The 14,529-nt window shown below is 39.5% G+C and overlaps 1 protein-coding gene across 5 annotated transcripts in view; it reads left to right on the top strand.

Moving 5' to 3' along the window:
• LOC122552908 (ribosomal protein S6 kinase alpha-2) overlaps positions 1–14,529 on the top strand; it is a 438,338-nt gene that overhangs the window by 387,254 nt on the left and 36,555 nt on the right. For 4 of the 5 annotated variants that reach the window (XM_043696114.2, XM_043696123.2, XM_087991443.1 and 1 more), the window contains 3 exons: positions 6,542–6,667; positions 8,316–8,405; positions 12,896–13,054. In XM_043696114.2, the coding sequence (XP_043552049.1) occupies positions 6,542–6,667; positions 8,316–8,405; positions 12,896–13,054 (375 nt within the window). The remainder of the gene's footprint in view (positions 1–6,541; positions 6,668–8,315; positions 8,406–12,895; positions 13,055–14,529) is intronic. The other variant, XM_087991442.1, reaches the window with a different exon arrangement.

Raw genomic sequence — 14,529 nt, 5'->3', positions numbered from 1 at the left:
TTGCCTTTATCATTTATCTCTCATAGCAAACATCCATAGGCAGGCAACACAACCTTTAGCACTCTCAATCCTGATCACAGAGAACAGTGTCGATACCTCTAACTACACTATCCCCGATTACAACAGCATTTCTCTTCTCTCACCCCACTTGAATGGCTTGTGGCACCAACTACACTGAACAGTCAACTTTCTAGTAGGCATTTTTTCTCCAGTCCCACAGAGCATGTTTTTTATTTATTCATTTATGGGATGTGAATATCATTGGCTGGCTGGCAGGCATTTATTCATCCCTACTTGCTCTTGAGAAGGTCGTGGTAAGCCGCCTTCTTGAACCTCTGCAGTCCATCTGCTGTGGGTTAACCCACAATGCCATTAGGGAGGGAATTCCAGGACTTTGACCCAGTGACAGTGAAGGAATGGTGATATATTTCCAAGTCAGGATGGTGAGTGGCTTGAAGGGGAACTTGAATGTGGTGGTTCCCACATTTCTGCTGTCCTTGTCCTTCTAAATGGAAGTTGTCATGGGTTTGGAAGGTTCTGTGTGAGAATCATTGGTGAATTTCAGTGATGCACCTTATAGATAGTACACACTGCTGCTACTGAGCACTGGGGGTGGATGCTTGTGGCCAGTCAAGCAGGTTGCCTTCTCCTGAATGGTGTCAAGCTTCTTGAGTGTTGTTGGGACTGGACTCATCCAGACAAGTGGGGAATAATCCATCACAGTCCTGACTTATGCCTTGAAGATGGTGGACCGGTTTTGGGGAGCCAGAAGATGAGTTACTCGCTGCAGTATTCCTAGCCTCCAACCTGCTCTAGTATGTTTATGTGGTGAGTCCGGTTGAGTTTCTGGTCAATGATAACCCTCAGGATTTTGATAGGGGAGATTCAGTGATGGTAACACCATTGAATGTCAAGGGACAGTGGTTAGATTGTCACTTATTGGTTTTGGTCATAGCCCGGCATTTGTGTGGCATGAATGTTACTTACCACTTGTCAGTCCAAACTTGAATATTGTCTAGAGCTTGTTGCATTTGAATGTGGACTGCTTCAGTATCTGAGGAGTCGTGAATGGTGCTGAACATCAGCGAACATCCCCACTTCTGACCTTATGATGGAGGGAAGGACATTGATGAAACAGCTGAAGAAGATTGGGTCTCGGACACTACCCTGAGGAACCCCTGAAGACTTGTCCTGGAGGTGAGATGGCTGACTTCCATCAACCAAGACCATCTTCCTATTTGTCAGGTATGACTCCAACCAGTGGAGAGCCTGCCCCTGATATGCATTCATTCCAGTTTTGCTAAGACTCCTTGATGCCACACTTGATTGAATGCAGTTTCGATGCTAAGGGCTGTCATCCTCACCTCACCTCTGGAATCCAGCTCTTTTGTCCATGTTTGATCCAAGGTTGTAATAAAGTCAGGAGCTGAGTGGCCCTGACAGAACCCAAACTGGGCATCACTGAGCAGGTTATTGCTGAGCAGGTGCTGCTTGATAGCACTGTTGATGACACCTTCCATCGCTTTACAGATCATTGAGAGTAGACTGATGGGCCGGGTTGGATCTGTCCTGCTTTTTATACACAGGATATACCTGGACAATTTTCCACATTGTCAGGTAGGTGCCAGTGTTATAACTGTACAAGAACAGCTTGGCTAGGAAAGCATCAAGTTCTGGAGCACAGGTTTTTTAGTAATATTGCCAGAAAGTTGTCAGGGCTTGTAGCTATTTCAGTATCCAGTGTCTCCTACCATTTGTTGGTATCACACGGAGGCTGAGGACTGGTATCTGTAAGGCTGGGGACCACTGGAGGAAGATGGATTATCCACTCGGCACTTCTGGCTAAAGTTTGCTGCTAAAGCTTCAGACTTATCTTTTGCACTGATGTGCCTTACTTTTCAATCTTTGATAAAGGAGATATTTGTGGAGTCTCCTTCTCCAGGGAATTGTTTAATTGTCCCCACCATTCACAACTGTATGTGGCAGGATTGCAGAGCTTTGATCTGATCCATTAGTTGTACAATTGCTTAGCTCTGTCTATCATCTGCTGTTTAAACTCTTTGGCATGCGAGTTGACGTCTAATTTCCAGGTCTGCCAGATGCTGCTCTGGAATGCCCTCCTGCACTATCCTTTGAACTAGGGTTGATCCCCTGGCTTGATGGTAATGGATGAGTGGGGGATATGCCAAGCCATGAGGTTACAGATTGTGCTGGAGAACAATTCTGCTGCTGTAAATGGCCCGCAGTGCCTCATGGATGCCCAGACTTGAGTTGTTCGAAGTCTGTTCCATTTAGCACGGTGATAGCGCCACACAACGTGATGGGGTTATTCTCTATGTGAAGTCGAGACTTCATGTCCACAAGGACTACACAATGCTCACTCTTACCAATACAGTCATGGACAGTTGTGCCTGCAACTGGCAGACTGATAAGGATGATGTTAAGTATGCTTTGCCTCTTGTTGGTTCCCTCATCGCCCACCACATGTCCAGTCTAAAGGCTATGTCCTTTTGAACTCAACCAGCTTGATCAGTAGTACTGCTGCTGAGCTACTCTTGGTGGTGGACATTGAAATCTCTGAACCAGAGAATATTTTGTGCCCTTGCCATCCTTGGTGCTTCCAATAAATGTTCACCATGGAGGAGTACTGATTCATTAGCTGAAAGAGAATGGTATGTGGTAATCAGCAGGAGGTTTCCTTGCCCATGTTTAACCTGAAGCCACGAGACTTCAGGCAATCTGGAGACAATGTTGAGAACTCCCAGGACAACTCCCTCCCAACTGTATTCCATTGTGCCGCCACCTCTGCCAGGTCTGTCCCGCCAGTGGGACAGGCCATATCCAGGAATGGTGATGGTGGTAACTGGGACATTTGTCTGTAAGGTATGATTATGTGGGTATGACTATGTCAGACTGTTGCTTGACCAGTCGGTGAGTCAGCTCTCCTAATTTTGACACTAGCCTCCAAATGTCACGAAGGAAGACTTTTCAGAGTCGACAGGGCTGTTTCCACCCTTGTGTTTTCCGGTGCCTAGGTCAATGCAGGTGATCCATCCAGTTTAATTTCTTTGATGCTTTGTAAAGATTGGCACAACGGAATGGCTTGATGGCTATTTCAGACAACAGTTTGAAAGTAAACCACGTTCCTATGGGTCTATAATCGCATGCAAGCCAGACCAGGTGAGGATGACAGATTTCTTTCCCTGAAAGGCATTAGTGAACCAGATGGAGTTTTCTGACAATCGGTAATGATTTCATGGTCATCAGTGGATTCTTAATTCCAGTGCTTTTTATTGAATTCAAATTCCACCATCTGCCATGGTGGGATTTGAACTTTGGTCCCCAGAACATTAGCTGAGTTTCTGGATTAATAGTCTAGCAATAATACCACTAGGCCATCACCTTCCCTATGCTGAAAAATGCCCAGGGTTTCCAAACCTCAAGAACCCAACAGCATGGAGCCACTTAACAGTAACACTTTAGCTTAAGTAGGCTCTTTGCCTACTCCTGACTAAAACTGTTCTCACACCCTTGAATTGTTTTGAATAACATATTAAAACCTTGCAACAAAGTTTGAACTTGTTCCTAGGCAGGATAAAGTGTAACCACCAACAGAACATCTTGTGCTCAAGGGTTACTAGCTCAACCGGCTATCCCACACAACACAAATTGGATACAAACATATGTTTTATAACACTGCTTTTCAGGGTATGTTTGCTATCTTCCAATCTTTGGGGATTTTTCTGGAATCTAAGAAATTAAGGAAGATCAAATGCAATGCACTCGCTATCTTTGCAGTAACCTCATTTGAAAATCTAGCATGCATGTTGTCAGATCTAAAGGACTTGTCTTCACTTATTCCCATTCATAGTCCATTATGATTTATTTACTTATAGCTGATTTCTTTAGGTTCCTCATTCTCCCTGCTGTCTTTGTGCCCCATTATAATTTTTGTACCTTCTAAGAAGAAGGCAGTTATATCGCATTCATTTCATTTCACTCCTATTTTTTTAATTTCCATTACAATTTGCTATCACTCTGTCTCGAAGGCATCCAGGCTTACTTTCACTAATCACGTTTTTCATAACTATAGAAACTTTTGTAATATGTTTTATATCTCTTGCTAATTTATTCTAATTGCCTTTTCTCTTTCCGTATCAATTTCTTGGTCGTCAGTTTCTGTATTCTAACATCTATCCAATCCTTAGGCTTAATTCTTAATCCTGAGGCAGCAATAGAAGCCTCTTCCTTTGATTTAAACTGATTTAAACACTTGTTAGCCACAGTTATGAGTCATAGAGATCTATAGTACAAAAAACTCTACAGCCCATTGAATTTGGACCACATATTCTGTGTAGTTTGTGTGTTATTAGCGATGTAGTGTTTCAAATGATGCATAAAGTATGGTTCAATGTTGTTTCCCAATATACCCCATTGTCAACTCTCCCTTCATATCTATATAGTCTGCTTTGTTTAGCTTTAATATTTTAGTTTTGAACATAACTAAATCACTTTCAAATTCAATATAAAATAATTTCATTTTATGAGAACTCTTCCCTAGAGACTCCTTTTCTACAAGATTACTCTCATTACTCCTTATTATCTAAGCTAAATCCAAAACACCCTATCCTCTAGTTAGTTCCTTGATAATATGGTTTAGAAAAGTATTCAGTATTCAACAAAATCCTCTCCACAATAGCATCAAACTGTACAAAATAGGTAAGGTTTCCATTTTGTTTAAAGGGAGACAAATCTGGAAAGAATATTCCTTTTGTAACATTTAGCTCTGTTTTATAAATATAATTACAGCAATAGAGATTGTTACAGAGGTATATTGAGCTGGATTTTGAGAATCTATTGTGATTGGTCCTGAACTCAAAGAAAATTGCTTACAAAGATTTAATGGCTTCTGACATCTAGATTTCCCCCTACCCGTCTAGTTTTCTTTTCTGGAGAATAGGAGGCAACCTGATAGAGAGGTACAGATAGAGTTAATGATAGTTGTCTCTTCTCTAGGATGAAGGATTTCAAGACTAGGAGCACATTTTTGATGTGAGAAGAGAGAGATTTTAAAAAGACATGACAGGCAAATGTTTTACACAGAGGGTGGTTCGTGTGTGGAATGAATTTCCTTAGGAAGTATTGGATGCTGGTACAATTACAATGTTTAAAAGATGTTTGGATAGATACATGAATAGTAAAAATTTGGAAGGATATGGACCAGGAGTAGGAGGATGGGACTAGTTCAGTTTGGGATTACATTCAGCATGGACCGGTTGGACTGAAGAGTCTGTTTCCGTGCTGTATGACTCTATGTCGCAAGTCAAGAGGATCTTTAAATGTCTAGCAGCAGTGATATTATCAAGACAAGCAACCAATCACAAAGGTTAATTCTAATGGATGTCAAACTATGAATTACAAAAGAACTCACCAAATCCCTTTAGTCTTAATTTGTATTTTGCACATATGAAAAACAATGATTGGAAGACATCCGCGGTATTAGGGTAAAAGCCATAATATCATGAAGAAACGTAATTGAAAAGTATATGAAATTGCATGTCATAATGGGAGAAAATTAACATTCAACAAATATAACACTATTCTTTCACCATCTAGACAGCTTTTTAGCAGTCAGTAATACATTTTCAAACTGTTAAAAGTCAAGGCTATACTTCATTCAACAAGGTGTATATTTCCAGAGGGTTTTTACAGTGATAATACAATAGTAAGCTTACACCATTTCAATTATTTTGGATTGCTTGAAGTTTGACAGGATCTCAGAAGTGGGGGGAAAGTGAGGACTGCAGATGCTGGAGATCAGAGTTGAAAATGTATTGCTGGAAAAGCGCAGCAGGTCAGGCAGCATCCAAGGAGCAGGAGAATTGACGTTTCAGGATTGAGAGAAGGGCTCATGCCCGAAACGTCGATTCTCCTGCTCCTTGGATGCTGCCTGACCTGCCGCTCTTTTCCAGCAACACAGGATCTCAGAAGTGCATTGTCTAGAAAAGTACAGAATCAATGGCTACAGTTTCTATGCATCTGCAAACTGAAGCTGTTACTATCAGTTTCAGTATAATCATGATATGAATGCTGACAGTTTTGCCTTAATTACCGCTGCCAAACCAGGGATATGATATCGCCTACAAATATTACATTACAGAGAACTATAATTAATCATCACTTTTTCTTTCAAGTACACTGCAATATTAAAATGAACTAATTCAGGTGGTAAACGTGTGAAATTTTAAAAAAAGGAATTGGAAATTTTTAGCAGATCATCTGTCTGTAGAGAGATAAAAAGAGGTTATCTGTCAACAGATCATTAGAAGTTTTTAAGGGACAGTGTCATGATACAACTTTATTGCATTTTTACAAAGGAAAGGAAACATTGGGATAGAAGTATTGGATCTAGTGCTAAAGATATTTATTTTCAAATTAAGAAACAATAAAATACACAACTTGTTCTTAAATGTAGGTGTTGATCCTGATTCCTAACAATACCCTGATTACTTCCTAGTTTTCATTTGCAATTCTGTTCCAGCAGCTACACGGGAATAATATTCACTTCACAGATGGTTATGAGTTGAAAGAGGATGTTGGTGTTGGATCATACTCCGTGTGCAAGCGATGTGTTCACAAACTCACAGCTGTGGACTATGCTGTAAAGGTAAGTCTCCATCTGTCTGCTCAGGAAATGAGCTGCATCCATTCAAGGCAATGGGTAGGTTGCATGCACCAAATGTTCTACCACAGTATGAAACAGAGTCCAAACTTTAAATCTGCTCTGTACCAGTTTTCTTCTCTCCTTTTCCGGATATTAACAAAGATATAGCAAGTGCCATGTGCCCAAAGATATGGTGCAAAACTCTCACTTCTTCAGCAAAGCCTTGATAACAGAAATTGATTGACAATTTCAACTAATTCTAGCACTCATTCACCACTCAAATTTTTATTTATTATTAGTTGTCCTTTTTTATATTATCCGTCTGAGGAATGTTCTGTTTGTCCTAGTGAACCTCAGTGACTACTAACAGCTCCAACTGCACACACACAAACCTAACCAACAGTACAAGCAAGTTTAGCTTCAATTGAATGTGGAATTCAGGATAATATGATGATGAAGAGTCCATGCTGAATATTCCAGGTCCCAGAAGCAAAGGACTTAACTTTATCTTCGAAACATCAGTTGCAGGAAACAGGCAGCAATACTCCAGACTGCATGTTCAGCTGATTTTATTGTGCAAACCAGAATTTGAATTCAGTTCTTGAAAGTACAAGAATATAGTAAGAGTGTTTTAGGTTAAGACTGTGATGTGCAACCCAGTGAAATTCAATAAGGCCTGAAAACAGGTACAATTCCTTCCAGTGCAAGAAATAAGCAAGCTTTGTGTTGCTTGTTTATTTAAATAATTGAGGGGTGCAGCTAACACTAAATGCACTTCTGAGAGGCTACACATCTGAACAGTAGATGCAAAATAACCTTGGTCCCCTTCATTACTACAATTGATGCCTGCCTTGCTCTGCTGTGAATCAGTTGTTCTAGCTCCAGATTTTATGTTGAAATACAGGCATCTGACTGTTGTTCATTGAGTTTGAGATAGAACAATTATTCCTTGCATATTATGGGTAAATATGAACTCCCAGCGGAGAGTCCTATCTACCTCCTCCACTTTCCCAATCGAGCAGCTGGTCTTTCTCTGTGCCAAGTCTACTCATTCTCCTTGTCATGCTGCAGTCCACAGCAACAGAAATGACCACACTCAGATCCGGAAAATGCTCGGAGCGAAACCCTTGAAGTTGGACTTGTTATGAACTCAAAGCAGCACTCATCACTCCAGAAACAGGAGCCCTATACAGCAAAGCATTGCAAATATCATATCAAAGCACCAGTTCTAGTATGCATTTGATTTCTCTTTGCTGAATTAGGCAGAATTGTACACCATCTGTCATGCATTGAGCAGTTACTTCGCAATTAAAGGTTTCACCATGTGAAATTAGTAAGACTTACTCATCTTTTTCAATAACTCAGGCCCTGTGCTTCCATCCTTTATCTGCATAGAATATGGATTGGTGGCTGATAGATTTTACTTACTCTGATTCTATAAACTGCAGAGATTTCATCACAGTAAATATAAGTATGCCCTTCCTGCTGTATCTACAGTAAAGCTATACCCTGATACGCTTGGCCTCCAGGGAGCAACGGTGAACAGGGAGAAAATCAGAAGGAAAAATAATGGAGAAAAAAACCATTATTTACATTGCAAAAACAGAAGTGGATGGAATTAATAACTGTGCTTTCACTCTGTTATTTCCAGATTATTGACAAAAGCAAAAGAGATCCATCAGAGGAAATTGAAATTTTACTGCGATATGGACAACATCCAAATATTATCACCCTGAAGGATGTGAGTAGACCAGACACTTTATTACACTGTACTATTGGCATATGTTTAGCACTTTGAAAGATGTTGTTCTAACATGGCACAGATTATTGTTCATAATTGTTAGACTTCATGGAAAACGCTTAACCAAGTTATTACCTTTCATCTTATTTTCTCTTCATAATGGTTTGGTAGAATTTATACCCATGGGATTGAACATTGGATTGTGATTGGTTCTTTGGTTAGATGAATCATCTTTCTATCTTCCTTACATAAATCAGAATTCTTTTCAAACTGCGTTTGCAAAAGGTAATTTGCCAGATAGTAGAAGATTGAGTTGTTTAGACCCCATAATCTGGTACCTGAGTCTAGAATTGCCACAGATTTCCTGTTGAAGGTTGTCATGTCAGTTTCACTCATTTATGTCAAGGAGCTAGAATTCTTCCTACTATTTGCAGTAACGTGATAATGGATAGGCTGCATTCACAAGGCAAGTAACTCTGTAATGCTAAACTGTGTATCTAACTGCAACATGTTAGGGAAGGTTGAATCTTTCTTGAAAGACAAAACCTCTCAGTTCTGTTACCATACTTTTAAATCTATTTTGTGTGTTGTCAGATCCTCTAAATTGTAGTTACAAATCAGAGGCAAATACAGTGAACTGGAGTTGTGCTTTGGTCTTACCAAGATCTGATTCAAGATTAAAGAACTTCCCTGCATTTTTGTTCCAACCCTCCAGCAGCTAATCCCAGTGCTTTGTTTATTTTATTTGTTTTTATTAACTTGTGTGTATATATCCTGGATCTCTTTTACATTCACCTCATGTTATTATTTTACAAGGAATTATATATATTTCTATATTCTACAACATGCAGATGATATTTATCTAGATTGAAATTAATTTAATAATTACACACATTCTACAAGTTTAAAAATCATTTTATGTTTTCTTTTTCAAAATCTTCCTCAGTACTAGTTGTGACCCCAATATGGTGTCATTCCTGAATTTATAAATTACAGGTAGATGTTATAGATCCCTGTCAGCATGTGTGAAGGCAGGGTGTACTTAAATGCAGTATATGGTTTGCCCACTATCTATTCAACCTGCCTTGAATTTTACAGGACTGGGATGTTGTGAGGAGGAGGTTAGGTAAGGGGTGGTTGGACATTCATGCATCCTGTCCAACCATGGGCCCATTGAGATTCATCAGACTCCCCATGTTATTTTACTTGTGCTGGGGAATTCCACATCAAACATATATGCCCTTTAATCTTCTCATCACTGGCCTCTCAAACTTAGCCTCATCCCATCACTCCCAAGCTGCACTGATGGCCTGGTTTTACTTGTAGTTACTAGTTTTAGTTTTGTAGCCAGCTAGCTATTCATTGTGTTGCTTACTCCAAATTCCACATGTACTGACCTTGGTTACATAATTATTATAAAAAGCTGCTTGTCAATCCACTTAGCATGGGTCTTCTCCTACTGCCAGGTAAATCATGGTGGGAGTGGGATGAGCCATTTAACTGACAATTAAGACTTGTCAAAGCAATTATGAAAACTCACGCATATTCTATCTGGTATATTACCCTTATTTAATTTTTGTGTTGCTTCTTCAAATAATTAAAGCATGTCAGCCTAGTGTGATAATTCTGTTCAAAATCACCTTATTAAATATTGTCTGCCATTTTCATTCTTTGTCACTTGAGAACCATGAGAGCTTATTTTTTCCAATTTATCTTCCATAGTTTCCACCTATTCTTCTCAAAATTCAGCTACTGTCTCACAATTTATTACATTGGTCATTTTCTTACTTGAATCATTTGTAATTATTATTTTTAAAATTCTAGTTTATTATGATTACTATTGATTAGATACTCCCCATACTAAAAATAAACTTAGGATATTATTAAACTAGATAGGGTTCAGAAAAGGTTTACCAGCACATTTCTGAGAATGAAGGGCTTAGGATATAAAAGAAATAGACTGGAAAAACTGAGATTATTTTTATTGGAACATAGAAGGTTGACCTTATTGAGGTTTATAAAATCACGAGAGGAATAGATAAGGTGAATGACAAGGATCCTTTCCCTTCAGTGGAGGCTTTCAAAACTACAGGGCATATTCTTAAGATGAGAGGAGAAAGATTTCAAAAGAACATGAGGGGCACAGAGAGTGTAAATATGGAATTAACTACCAGAGAAAGTGGGAGTTGCAGGTACAGTTACAATGTTGAAAAGTTATTTGGATAAGTTCATAAATAGAGTATAGAGTCATAGAGATGTACTGCACAGAAACAGACCCTTCGGTCCAACTCATCCATGCCGACCAGATATCCGAACCCAATCTAGTCCCACCTGCCAATAGAATCAGAGAGATGTACAACACGGAAACAGACCCTTCGGTCCAACTTGTCCATGCTGACCAAATATCCCAACCCAACCGAGTCCCACCTGCCAATAGGGTCATAGAGATGTACAACACGGAAATAGACTCTTCGGATGGGAAAGGTTTGGCAGGATATGGGCCAAATGCAGGTAATTGGGTTTAGTTTAGTTTGGGTACGTGGTCAGCGTGGACTGATTGGACCAAAGGGTCTGTTTCCATGCTGTATGACGCTATGACTGTATTGTTTCCATGGGACTGAATGAAGTTATTGCACAAATTACTGTACCAGTACAAGGCAGACAGTGGTGTAGTAATAATATCATTTGATTACTGATCTAGAAGACCAAGTTAATGCTTAGGGTATAGGTTCAAATTAGATGATGACAGTTGATGGAGTTTAAATTCAAATGAATGGAATCTGGAATTGAAAACTGAGGTAGAGCTTCCAGGGGCCTGAACAAAATGGGCTATGGTGTGCTTTGTTGCAAAATCAATCATGAAGTCCAGTAAGTGCTATATCGAAGTTGGGAGCAACTCACATTTTTAATGCAGTTAGCCTGCATTGCATTGAATTTCTCACTAGGTAGCCTTGAATGATCTATTAAGGAGAATTGTTGCTTGTTGGCTATTTTGTTAATGCCTCACTAATGTGAAGTTGCCTATCCCACCAAATGTGCCAAGCAAACTGAATGCTGAAAACTCTCAACATGGAAGTCAAAGTGGGTAGCTATCGATTTCAGCTGTGAAGATTCAAGTTGCTCAGCACCAAATAGCATCTCGCAGGTCAATCCATGGGCACCAGCCACATGCATCCCTCAGCCATGCACATTGGCATCTGATATCTTCCACCGTCTCATGATTCTCATGGCACCTTGCAGAATGTTTAGAAACCACAGACCTACATTGCAAAGTGCATCAGCGGCTAGCATTGAAAGGCTGCTATAGGAACACTTTGAGTAGTGGGGGAAACCACCCAGCTCATGCATTGGACCAGCCTGCATCTCAAGACTGCTTTCTTGCTGTCTTAGTGCTCACTCATTGAGTGCTTACCTGTAATTAGCAGCATTATACCTTGCCATATCATGCCTTGTCTGTTAGTGCATTGGCACTTCAGCTAGAGTCAAAGGCTATCAGTACAGTTGTGTTGACATGGTCTTTTGAGTGGACAAGGATGTGGCCAGGGAGATGACGGGGGCACATCTGCCTGCATGACACAATAAGATGGGCATTATTAAGGTGTAATGTAGTGGCTGAGGAGGCAAGGAGTACAATTGGAAGCAAAGTTAAATGTGATGGGTCTCCACTTTGAGGGATGGTTGAAAATGGTCTGTCACAAAGTAAGGTAAAGGGGGACCTGGAGGGTCTGGGGTTATTAGAGAGTTAGGTAATTCAGTTGAAGAGAACAGAGTCCTTGATTCTGACGTTGTGGGACTGCAAGTTGGTCATTTGGAAGTACTCTATCCACAATTCCAAATTTGTCATATGTATTGCTGTTGGGCAAGCCTTCATCTGTGAACATAAAAATGACTCCCTTCACTAGTTTCAACCCCTTATCTCTGCAGGATTATGAATGATTTGGGGGGATTGACAAGGTACTAATTCCAGAAAGCATATGAGTAGGGATCAAAAACATTTTATTGTTTCTTGTTGTTCGCTATATAGTGAGCAGTGAGATGAGTCTATTGTTGCACTGTGGAGTCTCAGCTATGAATTATTTGTTATGAAAAAAGATTGCTTATCACTTACAATTTTCAAGCCAAAACACGAACTAATTGTCACAATGTACCATTTATTGTTGATCAGTCTATTTTAAACTAGTGCACTGCAAACTTATTAAGCTCAGCAGAAATCACATTATATTAGCTGAAATTATAATCACAATATACATGATAAAGAGGTAATCGGCTTATTATTTCATACAATAGTACCACATCAATACCAAGCTGAATTCTCCAAAGATAATAACAGAAAACATATCATACACTGTGTATTAGAATGGCTTTATGCAAATTATATGAGCGTGAGGTTATGAACTATACTATTTTGCTTGTGAATCTTTGTTACATCACAGAGCTCATTAAAGCAAATAAATCTTACCTGACCTTGTTTTTGTTTGCTTTAAATTCAGGTATATGATGATGGAAAGTATTTGTATCTTGTCATGGAACTAATGAGAGGAGGGGAGCTCCTGGACAGGATCCTACGGCAGAAGTGTTTCTCAGAAAGAGAGGCCAGTGCAGTACTTTATACAATCACAAAGACTGTGGAATACCTACACTCACAAGGGGTATGTTCTCATTGTTAATCTGCTAGATTTCAATTTCCATAAGCACAGAGTCATGCAGTATACATGCATCCAAAAATCAACTTGGGGGAAATGTGTACATTTTCCTTGAAGCCCTGCTTCTAAATTCTGTCTTTAGCTTGGAGCACTTACATGTTCTGGGCAGACTACATCCCCAATATTTTCGGGCTTGGAAGGAGGATAAGAGAGTCTGCTCCTGCTGCATTTCTGAAATGTTGAGCAACATGAGCCAGAGGATGCAAACATCACCAGATAACTTATAAGCATTCAGGCATTGAAAGGTTAACAACAATTAGAAAAGGCAGAAAGACCAGCAATGGCTAGCCTATGTCACTTAAGTAGGAATGGTCAGTTTGTTCCGTTGCAGGCAGAGACCATATCCCAGTTCTTGGGAGAATTTCCACAATTTATAGATGGCTTGGAGCATCAGTCTCATGAACTCTGCATTCTGTGGGAAATTGTGCATAAATGTGAAGTAAATGTAATGCAACAAAATGAATGAAAGCTGTTCAAGGTCTCAGCTAGAGCCATGAAGAGGACTAAATGGGACCAAAGGGTGAGTAGTGAAGTAATACCCATATTCAGGGGTAATTTGTATTGGAACCAAAGGATGTGAAGTAGTTATACAGTTCCAACAGCATACAATCCCTGATGTCCAATTTTCTTCATTCATAAAGAGAATCACTTATGGTTGTAAACATTCTGCAGAACATAGTGAAGATGTTGACATCCAGGATTAAATTTGCACTCAATTTTGAGGGCAGAGAAAAACCCAATAAGAACGTGAACATGGCCTGCTAAAAGATGCTGAGAACCATCATGCTTATGGTGGAGAGACATATGGACAATAAACACTTTAAGGAGATATACCTCCAACCAAAACCAGGTGCTCTAAGACAATTCTCCAAAGATATAAGGGAAGAAGCTATTATTGCTACCACTTGTCAGGAATACCACCACCTGTCCTCTAGGCTAAAAACTGTTTCATAAATTGTTTCAGAAATCTAAGAGAATAAAGTACTATTGCATTTGTATAGTGCCTCTCCTGACGCATCATTGTCTTAAAGTGCTTTACAGCCAAGAAAATGCATTTCAAATGAGTTTAATATTGCAATGTAGGGAAATAAAGCAGTGAAATAAAAGAACCACAAATGCTGGAAATCTGAAACAAAAACAGAAATTGCTGGAGAAATTCAGTAGGCCTGGCAGCATCTGTGGAAAGAAAGCAGAATCACCGTTTTGAATCTAGTGACCTTTCGTCAGAACTGATAGCAACTAGGAAAAGGTGGTATTTACTGATTTAAACATTTACTAAATTTATTTTACATGCTATGTTGACGTGGTCATTAATGGTTATTGGGCTAATTTCAGTATTAATGTGCTGAATAAAGGAATTTTGTACCAATAAACTGAGAATTTTTACACCAGTTTATAATGCTACCTTGTCTCTATTATTC

This window comes from Chiloscyllium plagiosum, unplaced genomic scaffold (assembly GCF_037043375.1).
Source record: "Chiloscyllium plagiosum isolate Xiang-an unplaced genomic scaffold, Cpla_swu_hap1 HiC_scaffold_10, whole genome shotgun sequence".
Classification (NCBI taxonomy): domain Eukaryota; kingdom Metazoa; phylum Chordata; class Chondrichthyes; order Orectolobiformes; family Hemiscylliidae; genus Chiloscyllium; species Chiloscyllium plagiosum.
This window is presented reverse-complemented; position numbering and strand designations above follow the sequence as displayed.